Raw genomic sequence first — 27,139 nt, forward strand, 5'->3', positions numbered from 1 at the left:
ATCCTCACAAGAAGTTACTCGGGATATTTGGCTTTACATAGTCCTCTTTACCTTGCTGTTTATTGACATTATGAGACTAGATGACACCAAATGCCTGGATCAGACGACAAGACAAATTTGGTATTTCCCGATTGCACTATGTGAGCCTACTGCCATCAAATCTTGCCGTTTCTCGGGCAAACAGTGGCAACACTACACGACATTTATTCTGATGGCACCGTATCCCGTCTTTTACGATCACTGGGCTTTATCTTGTCAAATCAAACACTGTCGGAGAGGTGTAAGCAGAAAACTGTCACTGGTCAATGCGACCAGATACACTCGTTACAATGGCGACGACAACAACAATGCGCCCCATGTGTTTTTTCTGTGTGTGTGTGTGTGTGTGAGTGAGTGTGGGGGGACAAAAGGAGGAAAAATGTGTGGCGTTCGTCACTGGTGCTTGGGAGAGAACGTTCATTCAAGGATTGCTTGAGGTATGTCCATGTAATTTTAATACGATACGGCTCGCAAGCAGGCAACAAAATGTTATGTAGCCTAGCAAGCTAGTGCTAGCACTAACGGGTGTAAGTAAACATGCCGGCGTTCCGTCGAATCATGCTCTAAAGCTTCGGTAAACATTGGTTTGTGCGCGTGAATAAATGTTGACAATGGCGTGCAAGTATGTTGACAACGGCAAGCATGGGAGGTGATGCGGCGGTCACAATACGCAATCCTATTGGTCGACGTCAAGCTGCGCTGTTGGAGAGTTTTCGCTGATATCACACTACATGGAAGATATCCCAAAAAATGAAACTTGCTAGACTTTTCATTTTGGCGTCATAGTGCTATCGTAGGGCCAAATCGTTGGTCGTGGCTTATGTCACACTACAAGAATTTTTGTCGTTCCTGACAAAATATGTCAGGCCTGATCTGGGAAATCGGCTGCGATAGCTAATCGGGCCAATATCAGGGCTAAAATCCTGTAGTCTGAGCTAGCCTTAACAATTGATCAACAGTACCTAACCGTTATGTGGCTTCAAAGAGGATGTTCTCAGAAGGAAGTGGCCACTGATTCTAGAGTGTCACAGTGTCATCATCTGATTGGAGCACAGATCAAAGTCACAAAAGGTATAGAAGTGGACGTCTTTGAAAACTCACTTCAATTGCATGAAACAAACCAAAAAACCTAAAGGATCTCAAGCCTCTCACGTGGCATGCAAACAGACATTGAGTTCTTGTACTTTTGAGGACATCTTTTGGTTGACATCAAGCTCCAAAAATACATTTAAAAAACACTCAAATATGTACTTTGCGTAGCTGAGGACCAAGGCATACACTGGGTATGGAAAGTTTTCAGACCCCTTAAATTTTTCACTCTTTGTTATATTGCCGCCATTTATTAAAATTATTTAAGTTATTTCCCCCCCTAATTAATGTACACACAGCACCCCATATTGACATAAAGAAACGGAATTGTTGAAATGTTTTCTTATTTATTGAAAAAGAAAAACTAAAATATCACACAGCCATAAGTATTCAGACCCTTTGCTGTGACACTCATATATTTAACTCGGGTGCTGTCCATTTCTTCTGATGATTCCTTAAAATGGTTCTACACTTTCATTGGAGTTCAGCTGTGTTTGATTATACTGATTGGACTTGATTAGGAAAGCCACACACCTGTCTGTATAAGACCTTATAGCTCACAGTGCATGTGAGACCAAATGAGAATCATGGGGTCAAAGGAATTGCCTCAAGAGGTCAGAAACAGAATTGTGGCAAGGCACAGATCTGGCCAAGGTTACAAAAGCAATTCTGCTGCACTTAAGGTTCCTAAGAGCACAGTGGCCTCCATAATCCTGAAATGGAGGACGTTTGGGACGATCAGAACCGTTCCTAGAGCTGGCCGTCCAGCCAAACTGTGCAATTGGGGGAGAAGAGCCTTGGTGAGAGAGGTAAAGAAGAACCCAAAGATCACTGTGGCTGAGCTCCAGCGATGCAGTCGGGAGATGGGAGAAAGTTATAGAAAGTCAACCATCACTGCAACCCTCCACCAGTCGGGGCTTTATGGCAGAGTGGCCCGACGGAAGCCTCTCGTCAGTGCAAGACACATGAAAGCATGGAGTTTGCTAAAAAACAACTGAAGGACTCCAAGATTGTGAGAAATAAGATTCTATGGTCTGATGAGACCAAGATAGAAATGTTTGGCCTTAATTCTAAGTGGCATGTGTGGAGAAAACCAGGCACTGCTCATCACCTGCCCAATACAGTCCCAACAGTGAAGCATGGTGGTGGAAGTATCATGCTGCTGTGGGGGTGTTTTTCAGCTGCAGGGACAGGACGACTAGTTGCAATCAAAAGAAAGATTAATGTGGCCAAGTACAGGGATATCCTGAACGAAAATCTTCTCCAGAGTGCTCAGAACCTCAGACTGGACCGAAGGTTCACCTTCAAAAAAGACAATGACCCTAAGCACACAGCTAAAATACCGAAGGAGTGGCTTCAGAACAACTCCGTGATTGTTTTTGAATGGTCCAGCCAGAGCCCTGACTTAAACCCAATTGAGCATCTATGGAAAGACCTGAAAATGGCTGCCCACCAACGTTCATCATTCTACCTGACAGAACTGGAGAGGATCTGAAAGGAGGAATGGAAGATGATCTCCAAATCCAGGTGTGAAAAACTTGTTGCATCATTCCCCAAAAGACTCATGGCTGTATTAGCTCAAAAGGGTGCTTCTACTAAATACTGAGCAAAGGGACTGAATACTTATGGCTGTGATATTTCAATTTTTCTTTTTTAATAAATCTGCAAAAATTTCAACAATTCCTTTTTTTCTGTCAATATGGGGTGCTGTATGTACATTAATGAGGAAAAAAATGAACTTAAATAATTTTAGCAAATGGCTGCAATATGACAAAGAGTGACTAGTTTAAGGGGGTCTGTATCCTCTCCGTACCCACTGTATATATTTATATATATCCATCCATACATTTTCTAAACCGCTTATCCTCAATAGGGTTGCAGGTATGCTGCAGCCCATCCCAGCTAACTGCGGGCAGGAGGCAGGGTACGCCCTGAACTGTTTGCCAGCCAATCACAGGGCACATAGAGACAAATAACCATTTGCACTCACATTCATACCTACGGACAATTTAGAGTCTTCAATTATTCTACCATGCATGTTATTGGGATGTGGGAGGAAACCGGAGTACCTGGAGAAAACCCATGCAGGCACGAGGAGAACATGCAAACTCCACACAGATGAGGCTGGATTTGAACCCCAGTCCCCAGAACTGTGAGGCAGATGAGCTAACCAGTCTTCCACCGTGCCGCCTATATATATATATATATATATATATATATATATATATATATATATATATACACACACACACACATACAAACATATACACACAGTATTATAAAAGTTAATATTTACTTTTATCAATCAGATTCAAAACCAAGCACATTTTTGCATTTGTTATATTCTCTTTTAGAGAGCGATATGACAGTACAAAACCGAAATACAAAATGAAATGCCTTGTTGATACAGACTGTGGACCATTTATATAACATTGTGATTTCAGTCCTGAATGTAGAGTCATCAACAGTAGCAGATTGTGTAATGTGGACAGGTTTTGCATTGTGAATATCCCCACATCACATGAGTAACAGCTCATTATTGCTTTTAGGTAAAATAAATGCTCCTTATCCGCCATTTCCAGGGTTGTTCAAGATGCACAAATAGGATTTTCTCAATATTCTCTATAGCAGTCTTCAAATCAACAATCTGTCCTCTTGCTAGGTGAGAACAGTCAGGCAGCTGGTTAATGGTTGAAAATGGTTCAGATTAAAATGAGGCAATGGAACATTTGCTAGGCCTTTTGTGTCAGCAGCGCTTGCAATTTAAGGAGTTGTCATACCAGCAGCTTCTTAAATTTCCATACAGAAGTTAATATTTCAATGCATGCCATAAAATGGGGATAGTGAAGAGAGTAAAAATACAACACATTCTACTATCTGACTCTTCACAGCAAATCAGCAAGAGTTGGTGTCATTCCAGGGTCCTATTGAACTCTCACCCACCATTCCAAGCTTTCAGCAGCCATGCTGGCTCCCTTAACACCCACCGAACGGTGAGTGTATTTTAAGATTTAGCAAGGAATAAAGTGTCTAGGTCTCTCCCTGGTTCTTGCTCCCTATTTGCGGTGTTGGGAAAGTTCATTTTATACGCAAACTAGTTCGAAGTTCAGTTCACAAATTTTAAAACGAACTTGTTCACATATTTTTTTTTTTCAATATGTTGTATAGGGTATATATTACCCTCAACATACTGGCATTTCCCCATTGTTGCCACCCATTCAGTCCACACTAGTAGCTAGTGGCAGCCTCCTTCACCCTACAGTCTCAAATACATAAGTAAAAACTTGTTGCTTGAATGGTCTTTATTTTAAAGCTAATCCACAAAAATTTTTTGTAAAAAAAATTGTAAAAAAATAATTCACCCAAGCCAATACTAGAGGAGATGAGAAAATGCTGATTAAGCCTCTTAGCTCCTCCAACGTCTTGTCGTGTTCATTTTTAAAAAAAATTTTATTTTTGTGTATTTAGTCAATGCCCAATTCATTTCCCACGCTGACCCAGTTGGTGGCACACCGAAAATGACGTAGAAGGAAATGACGGCACAGAAATGAGGCATTTTGCCGAGGAATGGGCGGCGCGTAGTTGTAAAGTGCTCACTAAAATTATTATTTTGCGATTCTGTAGCATAAAATAGTAACATATAGTTATATAGTTAATAGTTACATAATAATTACAATAATTACTGTGTAAACAAAAACAATAATAAAAATTGACGCAAATGAACAACATCTACCTCTTTTCGAGGAGCCGTTGGCTGACAGCAGCGCTCTGGGTGGTCTTGTGGTCACGACCCAGCATTCTTCTTGTCTTTACTTCTCTGTTTTTATTGCTTTTATTGATCTCAGTTCTTTTGCCGTGTGTAAGTTAATGGATATGTGGACATGCTTGATGCTGCTTGATGCTGCACAAACAGTATGTTGTACTTTATCATATTTATTAAACCATAGAAAGATAGATTAAAAGTTGGAAGAAGCAGGTTGCTACAGAATTAGGACGTGGGAGCGATACGACATTTTAAAGGATACTTGCTTATTTGAATGGCCGGTGAGAGGCACAAACGTACGTACATATACCACCCGTGGTACTGTAACAGGTACTGTAATTCCGCAATGGTTAGAGAACGTATTTGTATACTGGATATTGAACTATTGACAGTTTCTCTCACCCGTTTTAGTTACCTCACAGGTTTTAACAGCTCTATTATATACTTTTGCTGGTGTATATTGATCCGCGGGGTTGGAAGAGCGGGATACAGGGACAGCTGGACTCGACACAGCATATGTCATATCGAAGCGACGGACCGCTTTGTTGTAATGCTCAATTCCAGCAGTAGGGGGCGCCGAAAATTGCAGATTATAGCTTTAAAATGAAGAAAATAAAAACAGAACTGCAGTCCTTAATATGAAAACCCAATTTCAGGAACCAGCGTAGAAAAGTAGGCCTCACTGCAACTATGTCCCTCTAACTACCTAACACACACTAACTAAACTCCTCCTTTAGTCTCCAGGTGTGTCATCATGAGTAGTTTTTATGCATCTAAGCCCGGGAGCATCCGTAAAATGGAAACCCACCTGTGACATTGGAGTGCTCCCAAGCCAACTACTTCACCTTCTTTCTTCACCACACTGTCAATCCCCCCCAGCGGAATTTAAAGGGAAAATGCTTATGCCTACCAGGGACTAGCAGACTGTAACTACCCCTTACTATTTGTTGCCAACCAATGCAGATTTCCCAACTGAGGTAACCGCCACGAGCTCTTTTTTTCCCCTGCGAGTATGTGTCCACATTTTGATGACACAAGCGTCAGTGTGACTGTGGCTGGGTTGCCACAGGGGTAATTACCCCCTCACACATATGAAGGCTCGTTTACAGTGTTAAGATGGGTTTTCTCCTGAAAGTGTCTAAGGAAACCTGGCACTCAAATGAACAAAAATGAACTGCCATTGAAAAACCAGTCACCAAGGCCAGAATGAATGTGCGTTCATCAGGCAGAAATACATGACGTTCAGTTCACATTCGCCCAAAATATGAACTAGTTTAAGAACTTTCATTCATTGAACTCGTTCAGGTACAACACTGCCTATTTGACCGACCCAGGAGGTTCTGTTTTCATTAAGGTGTGTTTGTCTGATTTTTTTTTCGTTAGTTTGATGAACAATTCAAGAAAAAAAAAGTTCATTAGGTGTTCTTCAAAGAATGTTCTTCATAAATGTTGGTGAGCACATATTAATGGAAAAGCATAACCTAAAACCTTAAAGTCCCTATAAAGTAAAAATAAATATGTCAAACCACAGAGTAGAGCGTTGTTAACAACCCGGCCAAATTTGGCTTATTAAAAAAAAAAAAATCATAAAATCACCAATAATATAAAATGAGTCACTTAAACGCTGCCACCGAAGCGGAAATCCCATGTCCACATGCTACCTGTCACGTCGGACATTTAAAAAAAATTCCCCAGTTCTTCCGTCTTCTCTCCGAGACCTGTGCGCACCCATGACAGACAACAAGGTGCTCTAAAGTGAACATGCCTGCCCGATGACCCGGTCCACTCGCTGGCTGTCGAGTCGCACTTCCCAACCCGCCCCCTTCTTGTTATTCCACCTTTCGCTGCATAGCGTACATGCACTCACACCCAACAACAAGGTGCTCTAAGGCGGCCACACTTTGAGACTATCAAAGGGAACATGCATTTTTGGGGTGAAGGCATAGCTAGCAAGTCAACTGCAACATGTGCAATTGAGCCGTTTAACCACTGGTGCTCAAGTTCTTATATAGTGAGGAAGGGGAAACTCATGCCACAGCTGAAGCGGCCTTGTGATACCACGAGGCACCTTTTTAGCCACGCCAAGCCCAAAAAAATGAAGATAACGGAAATGGTGAAAAACAGTTTAACGCTATATCTCCACAATTGTGTTCCTAGATAGTTGTCAGTCTTTGTACGTTTTAAGCAATTATTTTAGAATATTTATAATGTATAAATAAGTATGACTGTACAAGTATTATTGCGGACTTCCATTTTTTGCTGCTTGCTGTTGACACATGTAGTTGTCTTTGTGCATTTTGGGCACCTGCTTGCTAATTGTGGGTAAATACAGTGAAATAGTGTACTACCATCCATCCATTTTCTGTACCACTTATCCTGTTCAGCGTCACGGAGAGCTGAAGCCTATCCATGCTATAACTTTGAGCAAAATAGGACTACATCTTAGACTGATCGCCCCTCAATCAAGAGCTGATATAGAGACAGACAACCATTCGTACTCACATTCACACCATTATATTGAGTTGGAAATGAACCCACGGTGCCTGCACTGAAGTCAGGTGAGTGAAACACTACACTGTCAGTGACTATGTACTATAACGTATGTAAATAGACAGTCAGAAAATGTAAACAGGCATTAAATTGCAATTTGGCCCTTAGACCTGCGGTGTAAATCCAATGAATACAGCCTCTGTGTGAACTTTTTTTCTTGACTCTTGAATTCTGTTTCCTTTGCTTCCTCTGTCACCATCCTGAACGAATGTGTTTCTCCCACCACACCTTCAACTCTGCCTCGGCTGGGTGACAGAGTCAAGATGAGGGAAAGAACGAAAAGTTCTGATTGACTTAAATGCTGGGATTGAATCCTATGCTTGCTGAAATGTGAAGTGTGTATGTGTGTTTGTGTGTGCAGTGTGCACGGGCTGACTGGGGCAACGTGTGATTCTCAGTTTATTGCATCAAAAGCTCATTTGTTTGTATTTTAAACCTCATTTCAGCTTAGACGAAGCAGTTTTCACATCATGGCTGTCACTGACCCACTTTGACTCTCTCTCTCAATCGAATACAACCACCCCACTGCACCCCCCTTTTGATCCATTACTGTTACTCTGCACTGGGTGGATGAGATTTAATGGAATATGCCGACAAAGTAGTTCAGTGAGGAAAATACAAAGTCTGCTATTCCACAGTGTTACTTTCTCCTCCATTGCCTTAGGCACTGCTACGCAGTACGTTTGCATGTTAGTGCTGTGCTTGACACCACTCTGACAGCACTCAACACATCAGAAGGACTTAGGCTCATCTGGCCCGTTAGGGGCATAAACATTGGTTTTTCAAACATAGTTTAGTGTGGTTCATGTGAAAAGAGAAGCACCTGAGGAGATAACATACATATGGATAAAGTGGCATAAATTTACAACAGATGTCTTTTGGGGCAACTTTCTAAACTACATGGTGGTAGAGACAAATAGTCAAATATGTTGCACTATGTATATTGCAATACCTTGTAAAAACATGCTGAATTCCCTTACTTCTAATACCATACATTGATACTGAAATAAAAGCTTCATTCTTGTGGAAAACTACTCTGACTGACACCAGTGATGACACTGCACAGGACAATGTAACATATAATACAACTAGTATTTTACATTTAATTAAGAGAAATACTCCAATTTAGAAGCTGCTGTGCATGAATAACCTTGTTTAGTAACTCTTATAATGCTGTTTTGGGAGTAATTTCCTTTGTGTGTGTCTTTCTGACTTTGTTTCTTGCCAGCTGTGTTGTGTAGAAGAAAACTTTGAAGTCAGAAACCTCTGGCTTCCAATTAGGAAAAATGCATTGGAATACAAAGTTAGTAGCCCTTTTTGCACTGCCTACTAAAGCCATGATTTTTCCACCCTATTGCCAGATCACTGTTCTGTGTGAACAGAACCAGCATGGAATCAGGGTTGAGTAGTTTGCAGCGGATTTGCCTGCTTTGGCAGTAGCATCATAGACATAATAGAGGTGGAAAGTCAGGACAGGCACATGAAGTTTAAAATTAAGAGTCATTTCTCTGCCCTTTTGTTTTTAAAGCAATTATCGCTGTCTGACAGTTATTTTGTCTTGATGCGACAGGTGAACAGAATCAGAATGTGAAAGAGGCTAAAATATAGCATCTGTCCAATGGTCAAAACACCATCAGCCCCAAATTGCTCATTTAAGGGTTTGTAATAGACTAACATGACAATTTCTTAGGGGGCTTGTAGGGTAGTTATGCTTGAGCCCTATTAACTCTGCCTAGCAACAAGTAATTGCACAAATGTGTGCCCAGGAAGAAGACATTGGTGATTTATCTTGCTCGCTAGATAAGATGTTAATTATGGCATGACCTTTTGTAATATGATTCAAGAATATGTTTTGTGTGTGTGTGAACTGTACCGGTATAATATTGTTTTGCTGAGACAGAATAGTAATTGGCACCCCCCCCCCCCCCCTAATATTTTCTACCTGTATAAAATCCCCTTTGAATCCATACATTAATTCTCAATACCGCTTATCCTGGTTAGGGTCACAGGGAACTGGAGCCTATCCCAGCTGACTTCAGGCGAAAGGCAGACTACACCCTGAACATGTCGCCAGTCAGTCACAGGGCACATAAAGACATGGACAACCATTCACACTCACATTCACACCGTCACTGAGTGAAGACTGAACTCACACTGCCCGCACCAAAATAAGGCAAATGTACCACTACACCATCAGTGACTACACCTTTGAATCACACCAAGTTTTTTCTGCATCTTTGTTTCTCCCTTCTATAGGTGTCAGAAGATTTTCCATTGTCCAGATTGACAAGAGTAGTGTCAGTCCATCTTTCCCTTCAAGTGCAAGGAATGCTGGTGGGCAGAGGAAGGGATTGCCAAGGAACCAAATGGGGCAGAAAGGCTTACTGAGTCATTGTGGGAAGATGTGGTGCAGCTCAATCATTCTCCTACCCTGAAGGCACCTTGGAGCAAGGCATCTGCGAGAAGGCTGTCATTCAGGGAATCTCATTTTATGTACAGCAAGTTTTTGTGATATAGCATGCAGTGGGTGCTTATGCATACATTACAGTATATACACGACACACATGGATTGTCCATTCCGACTAGCAGACTTGCGAGCCAAAGGGAGAGGCCAACATATTTTATTAACTAAATGCTAATCCTCACACCCACACTCTTGCGACTGAATTTCACTCACTTTGTTCAATTCACTCGCTATCCACAGTCCATACTTGTCCTCTCTTCCACTAACCTATCCCCCACCCTCACCCCATTCATTCAGCCCCCACTTTTCGCTCTAGCGACAGCACAGCATGGATGGGTAGTAGCTTGCCTGTGTGCCATCCATTATTCCTAGGCAGGAGCACATTAAAGATTCATCTCTGCAGCTCAACCTCAAAGGAAAGACTACGACCTCTGGTATAGCTGCTGAATTATGGAGACCGCCAATAAAGTTGTTTGCGTTTGATGTCATTCTCAGCTTTCTCCTTCCCAGGTGAATGTGGACACATGACATACGGGCACACAACACACAAAAAAACAAAGTTATCATATGCTGTATATTCTTTTTTACTCTCCTACATTTGCACTCATATGTTCTCTTCATCCCTTTTCTCTCCCACTGGTTTCCTTTTCTTTTTTTCCCTCAAATGTGCACAGGAATACACACAGAAGTGCCTGACAAAAGCAAAACAAACAAAACAAAAGAGGACAAACAAACCATATCTCTGAAATGAGGATGATGGAGCAAGTATGCAAAAACAATCTTTGCTGTCTCCACTCTGCATACCAAGTAACTGTCTGGCACTGTGAATTTCATCCCAGCCAACATTCCACGCCTCCCTCAACCAAGCTAAAAGGGGCTTGCAGCTCTTGTGGCTGTGGTCGTTTATACTGTATAGGATCAATGCCTAGTGGAGGGCCCACCTTAAAATGGCCATCATTTGTGTCATGCATTATTTATTCAGCTACATGAGCCTCAGAGGGTGTTGACATACTCAACCAATTGACTGTTAGTTGAAGCTAAACAATCACTTAATTTTCCTCACTGGATTAATAAACTATCGATCATCGAACGATCGATCAATACTGTCAATCTGTTTATCTATCCATCAATTGATCTATCTATCGATCGATCGATCAATCTATCTATCTATCTATCTATCTATCTATCTATCTATCTATCTATCTATCTATCTATCTATCTATCTATCTATCTATCCATCCATCTATCTATCTATCTATCTATTTATCTATTATATAAGGTATGAATTTTAAAGAGGCTGTATTTGCATTACCAACTATATTTGTTTTTTGTTTGTTTGTTTGGAATTTTGAAATAAAGAAATACAATAAAAATGCAATTACTAATATTTTTGTTTAAGCGTTTACCTTTTGTTAATGATTTTATTTTGTCAGTTTTTCCGCTATCAATGTGTTTCTAAACACATCTCAGTTAATGACTCAATCAGGGGTTTATTCTTATGTATTCTTCTTGCCAAGACAGTTTGGACAAATCTATGCTTCCAACTTTGATTGGGGAAATACATTGTTCCAGCATGACTGTGCACCAGAAAGGAAAGCAAGGATGCAAACAATATTGTTTGTGTCTGCCTCACAGACAATGTTCCCTCTAATTTTCTATGTGTCTGAGCAAACACACTAAGCCCCTGAGCGGTCCCTTAGACCACTGTGGTCAGGTCAGTGTCAAATTCATTGAAGTTACATGGCTTATTAAAAGGATCAGATTACAGCATTTGCATTCCCATCAGAACACTTTTATTTAAGTGTTTTTGCAAACTTACAATGAAAATGTCAACAAACTTCAAAGGTACATCTTTCCACGCATCATCAATGCCCAGGTCCTCTCTATGGGCCACACAGTGTTGTTCAGTAAGGTGTGACATTTGTCGCTTCAATAAAGCTGCAACTCCGTTGTGTTTTCCTAGCATTACTGAGGCAGCATCGGAGGTCAGCATTACCATTCTCTGTAGGTCCAGTTCATGCTTGGTGTAAAACTGAATTATTGCCTGCACAATATTTTTAGCAGTGCATGCTGACAGATGATTGATGTTGCCAAACACAGTTTTATGGTGAACGTTATTTTCTTCCCTGTATTTAAAATACAGAACTAGTATTTTGTGCACTGTAATGTCTGTGCTTTCATCTATGATGATGATGGTGTGCCAAGGTGCATTTTTAACATTACAAACCGTCTCATCCTGCAATATTAAATTGATTGAAAAAAAAATTCAAAGGCATAATGTTTGCTACGCCAGCTTTCTGGTATACTCAGGTACTTTGCCATGTGATTGTGAATTTGTTAAACCGACAGCAGAGATGCATTCATGTTGATGGCTAGGAGAATATCGTCGATGAGAATTTTAACTTGCTCTGGGTTCGATTTGTTAACCAGTGTCATCTCGTTCCTCTTCTCTCTGTCTTTGGCGCTCTCCCCCAACAAGGTACCAATCCCCATTCCCATCTTACATCTGCATACAATTCCAACTGCTTTCAAATGACTTGTGTGTTGAATGTGACGCTTGTGGTAATCCACCTTCCATTCTGTCCACACATTTCCTTCCGAAAACTCGCTTGCAACTTTGGCTTCGCAACACGTTTTGCAGACCAGACCTTTCTTGCTCGAAAAAGAGCAAATCTCGTCCAGTTTCACCACTTTTTCTTCTATTTGCACATACTCCGACAGCCATTTCATCTTAAAAGAAGAGCATTTCTTTTTTACTTTGGCTTGGTTTGAGGATATGTCACTGCTCGTTCGTTTCGCCATTATTATCGAGAGTAAACATAAGCAGCGTGTCTCGCACGTCTTCGCTCTACGTTGACCAGACCGCTTTGTTAGCTAAAACACTAGTGGCGGGCGGCGCATAAGGACGCTGTCATTGTAAACAATGTTGACAGGCTGCGTAAGTACATATGTGAATTGTGCCATTGGATGTAGCAGCCAGTCACCCCTCACTCATTGAATCACATTGCAAAATAACACAAACTGAATAGTTGTATGTTATACTTTCAATTCAGGTTGGATTTTATTTTTTGTGCACAATGCAGAATGTCTCAGAATGTCTGTGTGCGGAGACCACATCAGCAGTGCGGAATTTGCGTATGCGCGTAGTTTGGAGGGAACAGTGCTCACAGACCAAATCTAAGATATAATCTTTACCCTTTGTGTGCCTTTATTTGTTGAGATGGTATGCTTTCATGGTGCTTGCGTGGGTTTTCTCTGATTACTCCAGCTTTGTCCATAGGTGTGAACGGGAGTGTAAATAGTTGGTTGTCTATATGCACCACGCCTCGCACACAATGTCAGCTGGGATAGACTCAAGCTCCTCCTTGACCCTGATGTTTAAATTGTTTATTTTTGTTCTTCAGCACATCTGCCTCACAGTTCCAACTCCCCTGTGTGGAGTTTGCATGTTCTCACCGTGCCTGTGTGAGTTTCCTCCGAGAACTCCGGTTTCCTCCCACATTCCAAACATGCATGGTATGGTGTGAATGTGTGTGCGAATGGTTGTTTGTTTATATGTGCCCTGCGATTGGCTGGTGACCAGTTCAGGGTGTACAACGTCTCTTGCCCAGAGTCAGCTGAGATAGGTGCCAACACACCCGCGACCCTAGTGAGGATAAGCGGTTAGGAAAATGGATGGATGGATTTTTAGTACAGACGTGTAGGAGAACAAATAATTACTTCATTGGAAGGGATTGCAGGGGCATGTAACAGTTACACAGGGGCTACATGATAACTGTAAAGGCCCTCTTCACCGGAACCAACAGATGGGCCCTTGAAGTGCACAGTATGTCAAAGCAAAGTGCGAGTTCATTTGATCATGTATTATGCTTTGTAGACAGCCATACTTGAGTGAACATAATTGGACATTAGTTTTCTTCATGGGTTCATATACAATAGTTGTGTGTGGCCTTGAAGAGACAGCGAACAGATGGTGATAGGTGAAGGTGGTGTACTCTCTGTGTTTGATGGGGATGTCCCAATTTCTGCATCCAAATCCCGGACCCAAATATAAAGCCACAAAGCCCTGAACAGTGGAGCACAGGAAGGACGTAGAGAAGGCTGTGGTTAAATCAAGCTGGGTGCACTTTATTCCTCATACACACCCTGTGGTAGTTTCTTGTATGTGTGTTATGTGCGGCCACACAAGGCAGCATTTCCGCCCCCTTGAGGAAACATAATGGATTTTTAAGGATTTCGCAGTGAGAGGTTCTCGATGTCAAGGAAGTATGACATCTTTGTTGTTTTAAGATCTTTTTATTTAGGGGAGGAATAAAGGTAGCTCATTGTTTGTAGAAAGTAATTGTGAGTATCATGGCCGCATATGTACTGTGGCCATGTTGAGTCATACAAGGAAAAGCTGGGGGCACTATCAACACACTGAAGATGAGGGTCTTTCATTGACCAACAGCCACAGATGTGCACTTGCAAGAAGCCAGCCACTGGAAAACGGGCAGGGTGTCACCACAGAAAAGCACCCAAACAACAGCACAACAAAACGAAAACCAACAGGTAAGTAAAAAAGAAAAAAAAACATACAACCACTATGACTATGTCGTTGTTGGTAGTGGTGGGGGCGGGAGCACCAAAGGGGGGTCTCATACAGAATGCCATTCAAGCTAGGACCACCACTGTATCAACCTTGCTGCAAAGCGCCACCAACTAATGTGTCTTTCTTAAGTCTTGATAGATTTGTAGATTTTATACAAAGGATACAGGTGTATGGCAGCAGAAAAACAAGACTTCCTGGTTGATTAATGAGGTGTGACCAGTCCTCAGCATACTGATTGAGGGAACTCTTTTTCTCATGGGATTCCAAGCGAATAAAAGAAAGCAAAACACATCGAACCACTGAGCGCTCAACTCCCTGTGGAGTTCCTGGCTGGTCCTTGTAAAAGTGCACATGTTGACTGGAGACTGCCGTACTGATGTGTTATGTTAGTGATTTGGAAAATGGAGCAGTAAATTTGTGTCAAATGATAAAATGAATTCAGAGTGGCAACTTCACCATTCTAGGGCAGGTGCTTGTTGGAGGACACCAGGTGGTGGAAGAGAATGTTGGTGAGAGGATGACAGAGGAAGGGCAACGAATCATACACGCGGTGAAGGGGGATGAAGCAAAGTGAGTGTTAAGAAAGTAATGGCCATGATGTGTTGCTTTCGTGCATGAGCAAGAACAAGGTGATAAAAAGCAGCATTCCTATAAGAGAAATACATTTCTACTGTCGGGGGAAACAGGAGCTGTTTTCACACCAGTGTAGGTCACAAAGTAAGAATGTAATAGCACACAAAGTCATCCTCTGCATGAGTAATAGCCTTGCCTCAAATCGATCGATCGATCGATCGATCGATCTATCTATCTATCTATCTATCTATCTATCTATCTATCTATCTATCTATCTATCTATCTATCTATCTATCTATCTATCTATCTATCTATCTATCTATCTCTCTCTCTCTCTCTCTCTCTGTCTCTCTCTCTCTCTCAGTCTCGCTCCCTCTCTCTCTCTCTCTCTCTCTCTCTCTATCTATCATAATATGCCCAACCAACTCAAACCACTTAAAGTGATAGGGTCGAGGCAAAACTGGACCTCAATAGAAACATTTTATGTTTATGCTGAAGTCATGAAGTTTATTCATCATATTACCACTGTAGCATCCATCCATCCATTTTCTGAGCTGCTTATCCTCATAAGGGTCGCGGGAGTGCTGGAGCCAATCCCAGCTATCATCGGGCAGGAGGCGGGGTACACCCTGAACTGGATGCCAGCCAATCGCAGGGCACATATAAACAAACAACCATTCGCACACACATTCACACCTGCGGGCAATTTAGAGTCTTCAATTAACCTACCATGCATGTTTTTGGGATGTGGGAGGAAACTGGAGTGCCCGGAGAAAACCCACGCAGGCACGGGGAGAACATGCAAACTCCACACAGGCGGGGCCGGGGATTGAACCCGGGTCCTCAGAACTGTGAGGCAGACGTTCTAACCAGTCTCAACCGTGCCGCAGGCTGCAAATTGTCCTTGTTACTGGCAAACATGTAGTCATCTTTAATCTTCATTGGGTTTTCCATTAATTGTTGTCTAATTACTAAAATAGACTTAGTTCAGATACACCACTACTATTATTTCAACATCATCATGCAACTCATTATTGGAAAGATGATAAATGTTGTGATATGAATGACTCAAAACATTTTTAGACCAACAGGTAGCTCAGTTACTACTGTGGCTGGCCTCAATCATACTACTACTACTACTAATGTAGCCCTCATGGGCAGTACTCACAAAACCGTTGAACCCTCAGTTCACTGGGGGGAAAAAACCCAAACCGATTGTCGTAGGAACGAGCCCTCAAAACGCTTCAGTAGGCACAGCGACTGGATCCCGTAGCGTCGAAGCGGCAGCCCGGTGGCGTTGAGCAGGCAGGACCCGTGGCGTTCAGCAGACAGGACCCGTGGCTTTGAAATAGTAAATCCGTTCGCGTTCAAAACAGTCCAAGAATCCGTTCGTGTCCAAAAACAGTCCAAGAATCCGTTCGTGTCCAAAAACCAGGTGCAGACCCCCGCCAAAAAAACTCTCTCCGTGGCCCCGCATCTCCCGCTCTTTTTCTCCACGACCCACCTCCTTCCCCCAATCCCATTGGACCACCACCCCTTCACAACAGCAATTCAAACAAATACAGTTCAACACATTTTAGTCAGTACACTACACTCTCCCCCCACAAAAAAAAAAATTTGTCATGCCCTCATGACATGTATAACAACATAAACTTTTATGAACAGGATAAACACTCCCCTCTCAAACCAATCCACTTATAAAAAATGCTCTTGTACCTCAAAGGTGATGGAGATAAGCCATATGTCTTATCATCAACCTTAGCTAGAGAGACAGTATGAGTACTAACTGCCACCAAGCTTGGACTCCCTAACAAGTCATAGGTTAGTCGGGTAGGAACCCTTTTCAGTCTTTGAGGCCGTCGTGCCTCGTCTGAACTCTCTGTAACACTGTCTTGTCTCGCAGTCGTTACATCGAATGTCTGTGCTTCAGTGTCCCTTCCAGTATCAACAGTACTTTCAAAAGTCTCATCTTGCACTACGGATCCATCGTCATCTGTTGCCGCAGATGCCTCAACTGTAACCTCATCCATCTCTTGGTTATTTGGAGGGACAACTTGATCCAAATCCATGCTGACAGGTTCTGATTGAACAGTTTCCTGAGCTTCCGGTTGTCTTGACTCACATATGGAGTGATAATCATACCACACACCCATTTCATCCTCTTCTGAGTCAGATGCAGACTCAATCTTTTCAACATGATCAAGCGCTGGTACACCAGAAAGATTACAGTTTTCAGCCCTCTTTGCTTGGAGTCTTTTGCTGGCTCTCCGTTTGCGTTGAAGTGTATCTTCGTTCTTTTCCACATTCAATTTCACTTCCTGTCCAATGGGCAGAATGTGATTTCGGTGCAATACTTTGTTAGAGCCTTGTCCGTTCTCTGGCTTCAACTTGAACACAGGCAAACCAGGGAGTTGACTCTCCACAACGTATGGTGTAGCTTTCCAACGATCAGCTAGCTTGTGTTTTCCTTGCAGTCCAAGATTTCTGATTAACACCCTGTCACCAGAGACTAATGGACAGAAACGAACTCTCTGATCGTAGCGTTGTTTGTTCCCTTCATTTTTTTTTCTAGCCATGCTCTCGGCGAGCTGGTAGGCAGTCTGTAATTCTCGTTTCATGTTTTTGACGTATTTCAGATAGGACTTGGTGGATGTACCATCACTTGAGACTCCAAATGCCACATCTACTGGCAGTCTAGCCTCTCGACCGAACATGAGAAGATATGGCGAGTGGCCTGTTGACTCATTTAGCGTGCAGTTGTATGCATGCACCAGCTGACTGATGTACTTACTCCATTTACTTTTGTCCTGCGCATCAAGAGTACCGAGCATGTTGAGAAGAGTTCTATTGAAACGCTCAGGTTGCGGGTCACCCTGCGGGTGGTAGGGTGTGGTTCTAGACTTCTTTATACCAAGCATACTCAACAGTTCATGAATGAGGCGGCTCTCGAAATCTCTGCCTTGATCCGAGTGTACTCGCTTCGGTAGACCATAGTGGACAAAATATTGTTCCCACAGGACCTTAGCAACTGTTGACGCCTTTTGATCCTTATTGGCTACGATCAATTGCGCAAACAGCAGGTCGCCCACCTGCAAAGAGGAGGGTGAGCGGCGGGTGACGCAGGCGTACGGCCAGAGGTGGAGGACGCACCTGCACGTTGGGTCTGTTCCTCTTGGTGGCGCCTTCGAAGGCCAAGTAGGACAATGACGCCTGCTCGCTTCCGCCCACGTCAACCTTGAACACGTCGCCAGACTTGGACGTCACGATGCCGATGACAGTCTCTCCTTTGGCCGGAACGTACCGTTTGTGCTGGGCGTCCATCCAGAACATGTTGGGCTCTTTGTGTCGCAGAACCCCGCTTTTGTACACCAGCAGGCGGTCGCCGCTCCGCCGCAGCCCGGGCCCGCAAACCACCTTGTCCAGCTTCAACGGGCCCGCCAGGGGGATGGTGTCGGCGTCGGAGGCCCTGTCCAAGCAGAACTCATCCCCCGGCAACAGAACCGAGCCTACTTTGCCTTTTAACCGCGAGAACATGACCGCTTTCTGCCGTCCACTGTGTTCCGCTCGCACGTTTTGATTATTTGTTCGGACTCCATGTTTTGTTTTGAGTTTTTTTTTTTTTTTTTTTTTTTCAAAACCAGTCACACAAAACACACTCAGTATTGTGATTACAGTACTATTACAACCCCGGTCAACATTGACCGAATTTCTTCCTTTTTTTTTTTTTTTTTTTTTCCCTCTTTGCTCACCAATACACTAGTGAACAATAACAATCCCGGACGAGCCCCCACATGTAGCCCTCATGGGCAGTACTCACAAAACCGTTGAACCCTCAGTTCACTGGGGGAAAAAAACCCAAACCGATTGTCGTAGGAACGAGCCCTCAAAACGCTTCAGTAGGCACAGCGACTGGATCCCGTAGCGTCGAAGCGGCAGCCCGGTGGCGTTGAGCAGGCAGGACCCGTGGCGTTCAGCAGACAGGACCCGTGGCTTTGAAATAGTAAATCCGTTCGCGTTCAAAACAGTCCAAGAATCCGTTCGTGTCCAAAAACAGTCCAAGAATCCGTTCGTGTCCAAAAACCAGGTGCAGACCCCCGACAAAAAAACTCTCTCCCTGGCCCCGCATCTCCCGCTCTTTTTCTCCACGACCCACCTCCTTCCCCCAATCCCATTGGACCACCACCCCTTCAATCAATCATTAAAACAAAAAAAACCCTGAAATGTTCACAGACCCCTCGGGACGCAGGACACCCCAGTATCCATCCACACAAAGAACCAAACAAACTTTTAACTAGTTTTCACAACAGCAATTCAAACAAATACAGTTCAACACATTTTAGTCAGTACACTACACTAATAATAATAATAATAATACCCAGACAGTGATCTCATGCTCCACGTATCCCAATCCATGGAGAATTCTATGTCATAGAAAACTCCAGATTACATTTGTAAGTTAACTAAAAAACATTGTCAAACATTCAAGTACATTATTAGTGTGTAGCAACTGGCAGAATCTAGCACTGAGTTCTTCCAAAAACACAAAAGACATTCTGTGAACTACCGTTTGATTTATTTTTATCTGCAACGATTGAACCCCGGTCCTCAGAACTTTGAGGCAGACGCTCTAACCAGTCGTCCACCGTGCTGCCACCACCGTAGCATGAAACGTAAGACTTTTCCTCTGCAGCCCTTTTGTCCAACATTAAATCTACGATCTAAAAAAGCAGTCACATAATGCCTGTGATATCTGAAGCAAAAAACTTGACAGCACTTGAGCTGTACCCCATGACCCTTGTATAAATGTCTGTAATTGAAGACAGTAGACCTTCAAAAGAGAATAGAATTCATCACATCACACACTCCCCATTGCCACAATGTAGGGTAATAAATCATTTTAGACGTGTGCAACCCCTTTTAAATAATCATCTTCAAAGTTTGTCATTCTCGGTCCATCACTGCCACCAGCAATTCTCCCTAACATATTTTAACAGCAGAAGAAGCTAACTGATCCACCGTTATAGGAGCGTAAAAGTTCAATAATTGATTAGAGCACACATTTAATTGCTGATATGTTATATTTTCAACTGGGGGGTGTTCATGTGAGATGTTAGTCTAGGATACAACAGAAACATAAGGTAGCATTTCAACATTCATATTTAGTAGATCCAAATTAAATGTGTAAAAGATTCTCACTCCAGCGACTGTGAGAACGAATACTGGTAACCCAAACATTGGATAAAAAATAACAAAATCGAATGAGTACACTTACAAATTATATCAATCAAAAACACTGTTAAGCGAGCAACATTTACAATACATAGATCACATTGCACTTTCTGTATTATGCTCTTTTTCTTAAAGACAAAGTGCACCGCTTCCGCTCGCAGAAGTAGCTGAATAGCGATTGATACACGGTAACTAACTCACCAATTAACATATCATAAAATACTCTTATGTGTTGTGGTACGACAATTAATGGATAATGCCAATAAGGCACTTGAAGTATACTTGTGTGTCACGACTCACTTTGTCGTTATCACACACACTGCGGAACGAAATTTATAGTCCGGTACACACACGCTACTGACGAAGTTGCACCGTCACCATCCAGTCACCGTGACGTCACTGCCAATGCAAAAGCCATGTGAAAAGGACCACTTGAAAAACAAATATTCAGTACAAATGAACACAAAAGTAATAAATGCTTGAAACTAAAGTCCGTAAATTCTGTCACCCTCTAGGCTAGAATTCAGTATTCTATCAACAACAGAAATGGTCGCTTTGATAAGATGTAGGAGGCCCCTTGTATGTGATGATTCTACATTTTTATTCTGTTTTGAAGGACAGCAAGTAGGGGAAAAAGGGATTCTTAGGAAGATGTAGTTGTTGTAAATACACTTACTGCTGCATTTTGTGCATGCATTGTTCCGACCATGCTGAAGTTAATTTATTTTACGTCAGACACCTAGTTGGGCAGCGAAGAGGTCCTCAGGAAGATGCGTGGATTATGGTCACGGCAGATGCCTGTTATTGTTTTCTTTTATCATTGAAGCATGTCTGCATTTGTGATGAAGACATCAGACAGAAATATCCCAGGCAGTACAATGCAGATGGAGTGATATTCCCTATTAATGCTGCGTTTATGCATGGATTGTTTGGTGCGTGCATTTTAACGTCAGGCACCTTGTTGGGCAGCTAAGGGGTCCTCGGAAAGTGGTTTTGTTCATTCACGGCAATTATTATTATTATTATTACTATCTATCCATCCATCCATCCATTTTCTTATCCTCACTAGGGTCGCAGGAGTGCTGAAGCCATCCCAGCTATCTTCGGGCGAGAGGCAGGGTACACCCTGTACTGGTCCCCAGCCAATCGCAGGGCACATATAAACAAACAATCATTCGCGCACACATTAACACCTAGGGGCAACTCTTCTCCCTGTAGCCTCACTCTTCCCCTCCACCCCTCTCTTTCATGTACATACAGTATATTCTGTCTTTCTTTGGCTAATCTTCATTCCTCTCTTTCCAGTGCTTGCCTCCACCTTTCTAAATGTTCTTTCACCTGCTCCCTGCTTTCACTACAAATCACAATGTCATCTGCGAAATGATGGTCCATGGGGATTCCAGTCTTACCTCATCTGTCAGCCTATCCATCACCACTGCAAACAGGAAGGGGCTCAAGGCTGATCCCTGATGCAGTCCAACCTCCACCTTAAACTCCTCTGTCACACATACAGAATCAGAATCTAAATCAGAATCAGAATCATCTTTATTTGCCAAGTATGTCCAAAACACACAAGGAATTTGTCTCCGGTAGTTGGAGCCGCTCTAGTACGACAACAGACAGTCAATTTACAGAACACTTTGGAGACATAAAGACATTGACAAAAAAAAAAAAACTGTCACTGAGCAGTAAAGGGTTGCTAGTTATCTGGTAATGCCGGTAAATTTTTTTTGGGACAATTGTGCAAAAAAATGCAGAGTCCTCTAGAACTTAGAGTAGTTCGAATGACTAATATTGCAATAGTCCGGTGCAATGACCATTGTGCAAAGGGCGCTGAGACTCCAAGGAGTGTATGCGGTTTAAAGTGACGAGTAGTGCGATAATCTGGGACAATGTTGGTTGTGCAAATGTTACAGATACTCCTCAATCAGTGTACAAATGGAGCAGATGCTACTCTGGCATGAGTGGCCAGTATATGCAAATAGTGCAGCATAGCGAGACAACTACAGTGAGTGCACGAGTAATACATAATTGGCCCCACAGAAATGTGACAACGAACTCAAGTAAAAAAATTGCCAGCATGTTGTAATGGAATTGTAGGTCAGGTGTTTAAGACGTTGATCGCAAGAGGGAAGAAGCTGTTGGAATATCTACTAGTTGTAGTTTGGATTGATCGGTAGCACCTACCTGAGGGAAGGAGCTGGAAGAGCTGGTGACCGGGGTGCGGATGGTCGAAGAGGATTTTGCACGCCCTTGTCTTAGTTCTGGCAGCGTGCAAGTCCTCAATGGTGGGTAGGGGGGTACCGACAATCCTTTCAGCAGTTTTTATTGTCCGTTGCAGTCAGAGTTTGTCCTTTTTTGTAGCAGCACCAAACCAGACTGTGATGGAAGAACAAAGGACTGATTCGATGACCGCTGTGTAGAACTGTCTCAGCAGCTCCGGTGGCAGGCCTGAGCTGCTGAGACAGCACACCTCACCACTGTTCTGCTGCCCTCATCCATGTCCTGTGCTATTCGAACATACTGTACTTCTCTGCCACTCCAGACTTCCGCATGCAGTACCACAGTTCCTGTCTGGGTACTCTGTCATACGCTTTCTCGTGATCTACAAAGACACAATAGGTTTTAAAAGAGTATTATGTACTTAATCAAGTGCAGGGCCTTATATGATGTTTTAACACTTATACTACATCATGTTTGTGAATTCCAGGTGACAAACACGCAGTATCCTGGTGTGGCAGTAGAACATGAGAAACTCACTGCAAATCAAACTTCCAACCTGGACTCAAAGGAATATAATGCTAGCACACAGGTAATTGAGTCATCCATCCATCCATTTTCTGAGCCGCTTCTCCTCACTAGGGTCGCGGGCGTGCTGCAGCCTATCCCAGCTGTCATCGGGCAGGAGCCGGGGTACACCCTGAACTAGTTGCCAGCCAATCGCAGGGCACATACAAACAAGCAACCATCCGCACTCACATTCACACCTATGGGCAATTTAGAGTCTCCAATTAATGCATGTTTTTTGGGATGTGGGAGGAAACCGGAGTGCCCGGAGAAAACCCACGCAGGCACGGGGAGAACATGCAAGCTCCACACAGGCGGGGCCGGGGATTGAACCCGGGTCCTCAGAACTGTGAGGCTGACGCTCTAACCAGTCGTCCACCGTGCCGCGTAATTGAGTCATGTAGACACATAAATAACTGTTCCGTCGGAAATGTACAGTATATTACTTATATTGTCACATTTTGACGTTTCTGATCCAGCTGTTCAGACAGAATTACTCAAAAAATGTTGTGGGAGACTCCTGATTGAGAGAACAGTTTACATAACCCACACAATTCCAGTGTTGAACTACTATTTGTTTTAAAAGGGTATTATTTAGTTCTGAGGACCCAGGTTCAATCCCTGGCCCCGCCTGTGTGGAGTTTGCATGTTCTCCCTGTGCCTGCATGGGTTTTCTCCGGGCACTCCGGTTTCCTCCCACATCCCAAAAACATGCATGTAGGTTAATTGACAACTCTAAATTGCCCATAGGTCTGAATGTGAGTGTGGATGGTTGTTTGTTTGTATGTGCCCTGCGATTGGCTGGCAACCAGTTCAGGGTGTACCCCGCCTCCTGCCCGATGATAGCTGGGATAGGTTCCAGCACACCCGCGACCCTAGTGAGGAGAAGCGGCTCAGGAAATGGATGGATGAATGGATGGATGGATGGATTATTTATGTGCTCCACTGCAGCACCTTATATGATGTTTTGACACTTGTCCTATATGATGATCATTATCAGTTCTTAATGTATTCTTGTCCTTTATTTGTATTCCAGGTGACAAACACACAGTATCCTGCTGTGGCAGTAGAACACGAGACATTCATTGCATATTAGACTTCCAACGTGGACTGCAAGGAAGATGGTTGCACACAGGTAATGGAGTAATGTAGATACTGTCTTAAATAACTGTTCATTTGGAAACGCAAGGTAAAAAGCAGAATGCCAAAAAACAGGAAACCGGCAGTAAGTCAGTAATTGATCTTGACATCGTAGATACAACACTCTCCTTTAGCCGTGTGCCTACGGCGACGCTAAATTAGTGGGGGCAATGTATCAGGTCATTCCATGTAGCTAAGCTAGTGGGGGGAAAAATATCGGCGCATTCCATGTTTGTGGTCGGCACGGTCCATCCATCCATCAATTTTCTTCCGCTTATCCGAGGTCAGGTCGCGGGGTCAGGAGCTTTAGCAGGGAAGCCCAGACGTCCCTCTCCCCAACCACTTAATCCAGCTCTTCCGGGGGGATTCCAAGGCATTCCCGGCCAGCTGGGAGAGAAAGTATCTCCAGCGTGTCCTGGGTCGTCCCCGGGGTCTCCTCCTAGTGGGACATGCCCGCAAGACCTCACGAGGGAGTTGTCCAGGAGCCATCCTAATCCCAAGCCACCTCATTTGGCTCCTCTAGATGCGGAGGAGCAGCGGCTCTACTCTGAGCCCCTCCCGGATGACCAAGCTTCTCACCCTATCTCTAAGGGAGTGCCCAGACACCCTGCGGAGGAAACACATTTCAGCCCCTTGTATCCGGGATCTTGTTCTTTTGGTCATAACCCACACTTTGTGACCATAGGTGAGGGGAGGAATGTAGCTCGACCGGTAAATTGAGAGCTTCACCTTCCGGCTTAGCTCCTCCTTCACCACAATGGACCGATACAAAGTCTGCATCACTGCAGACGTTGCAACCGATCCGCCAGTCGATCTCCCGGTCAGTTCTTCCCTCATTTGTGAACAAGACTCCTAAGTTACTTGAGCTCCTCCACTTGGGACAGAATCTCATCCCCGAACTGGAGAGGGCACTCCACGCTTATCTGCCTGAGGACCATAGTCTCAGATTTGGAGGTGCTGATTTTATTCCCAACCGCTTCACACTCAGCTGCAAATCGCTCCAGTGAGAGTTGTAGATCATGGCTTGATGAAGCCAACAAAGAAATCACCTGCAAAAACCAGAGATACAATACTGAGGCCACCAAAATCCCAGACACTGCTTCGTCATGGGAAGGCGTGTCGGTGCAATTGAAGAATTCTCCCCAACGACTCAAGACGTCCCGAGTCGAGCTCATCAGCTCCCCCATCCCCACTATACACAGTGTTGATGTTACACTGCTTCCTCTTCCTGAGACGCCGGATGGTGGAGCAGAATTTCCTCAAAGCCATTTGGAAATCGTTCTCCATTGCCTCCCCGAACTCCTCCCACACTCGGGTTATTGCTTCAGCGACCAACAAATCTGCATTCCACTTGGCCAGTCGGTACCCATCTGCTGACTCAGCAGTCCCACAGGCCCGATAGGACTCTTTCACCTGCTTAACAGGATCCCTCACCGCTGGTGTCCACCAACGGGTTCGGGGGTTGCTGCCATGAGAGGCACCGACCACCTTACGGCCACAGCTCTGGTCGTCCGCCTTGTCAATGGAGGCGCAGAACATGGTCCACTTGGACTCAATGTCCTCCGCCTCTCCCGGGACATGGGTGAAGTTCTGCCGGAGGTGGAGTTCAGAATCAGAATCAGAATCATATTTATTTGCCAAGTATGTCCAAAAAACACACAAGGAATTTTGTCAATTGACAGAGAACACTTTTGAGACATAAAGACATTGACAAAAAACAATCACTCAGCAATAAAGGGTTGCTAGTTATCTGGTAATGCCGGTAAATAATTCTTTTTTGACAATTGTGCAAAAGATGCAGAGTCCTCTAGAACTTAGAGTAGTTCGAATGACTAATATTGCAATAGTCCGGTGCAATGACCATTGTGCAAAGGGCGCTGAGACTTCAAGAAGTGTATGCAGTTTAAAGTGACGAGTAGCGCGATAATCTGGGACAATGTTGATTGTGCAAATGTTGCAGATACTCCTCAATCAGTGTGCAAATGGAGCAGATGCTACTCTAGCATGAGTGGCCAGTATTGGTCAACAACAGATATGCAAATAGTGCAGCGTGGCGAGACAACTACAGTGAGTGCACGAGTAATATATAATTGGCCCCCCAAATGTGACAACGAACTCAAGTAAAAAAATTGCCAGCATGTTGTAATGGAATTGTAGGTTAGGTGTTTAAGAAGTTGATCGCAAGAGGGAAGAAGCTGTTGGAATATCTGCTAGTTCTAGTTTGCATTGATCGGTAGCGCCTACCTGAGGGAAGGAGCTGGAAGAGCTGGTGACCGGGATGTGGTGGGTCCGAGAGGATTTTGCACGCTCTTGTCTTAATTCTGGCAGCGTGCAAGTCCTCAAGGGTGGGTAGGGGTCTACGACAATCCCTTCAGCAGTTTTGAGTGTCCGTTGCAGTCAGAGTGTGTCCTTTTTTGTAGTAGCACTAAACCAGACTGTGATGGAAGAACACAGGACGGATTCGATGACCGCTGTGTAGAACTGTCTCAGCAGCTCCGGTGGCAGGCCGTGCTTTCTCAGAAGCCGCAGGAAGTACATCCTCTGCTGGGCCTTTTTGAGGACGGAGTTGATGTTGGTCGACCACTTCAGGTCCTGAGAGACTGTAATTCCCAGGAACTTGAAGGTCTCGATGGTTGACACAAGGCAGCTGGACAACGTGAGGGGAAGCTGTGGCGAAGGATGCCTCCTGAAGTCCACGATCATCTCTAGAATCTTGAGCGTGTTCAGCTCCAGGTTGTGTTGGCCGCACCACAGCTCCAGCCGCTCCACTTCCTGTCGATATGCAGACTCGTCACCGTCCTTGATGAAGTGCAGTCCCATGTTGACTGCATCATCCGCAGACCTGTTCGCTCGGTAGGCAAACTGCAGGGGGTACAGCATGGGACCTGTGACGCAGCCGTGGCCAAATGGTTAA

At 43.8% G+C, this 27,139-nt stretch overlaps 1 protein-coding gene across 1 annotated transcript in view; it reads right to left on the reverse strand.

Moving 5' to 3' along the window:
• LOC133477733 (exosome complex component RRP40-like) overlaps window positions 1–18,641 on the reverse strand; it is a 38,654-nt gene extending 20,013 nt beyond the window's left edge. The window contains exons 1-2 of the mRNA XM_061772806.1: window positions 18,220–18,641; window positions 18,090–18,158 (exon numbers count right to left, since the gene is read on the reverse strand). Coding sequence (XP_061628790.1) covers window positions 18,090–18,158; window positions 18,220–18,603 — 453 coding nt within the window. The 5' untranslated portion in view covers window positions 18,604–18,641. The remainder of the gene's footprint in view (window positions 1–18,089; window positions 18,159–18,219) is intronic.
• Between the last annotated feature and the right edge of the window lie 8,498 nt (window positions 18,642–27,139).

This window comes from Phyllopteryx taeniolatus, chromosome 5 (assembly GCF_024500385.1).
Source record: "Phyllopteryx taeniolatus isolate TA_2022b chromosome 5, UOR_Ptae_1.2, whole genome shotgun sequence".
NCBI classification, from domain to species: Eukaryota; Metazoa; Chordata; class Actinopteri; order Syngnathiformes; family Syngnathidae; genus Phyllopteryx; species Phyllopteryx taeniolatus.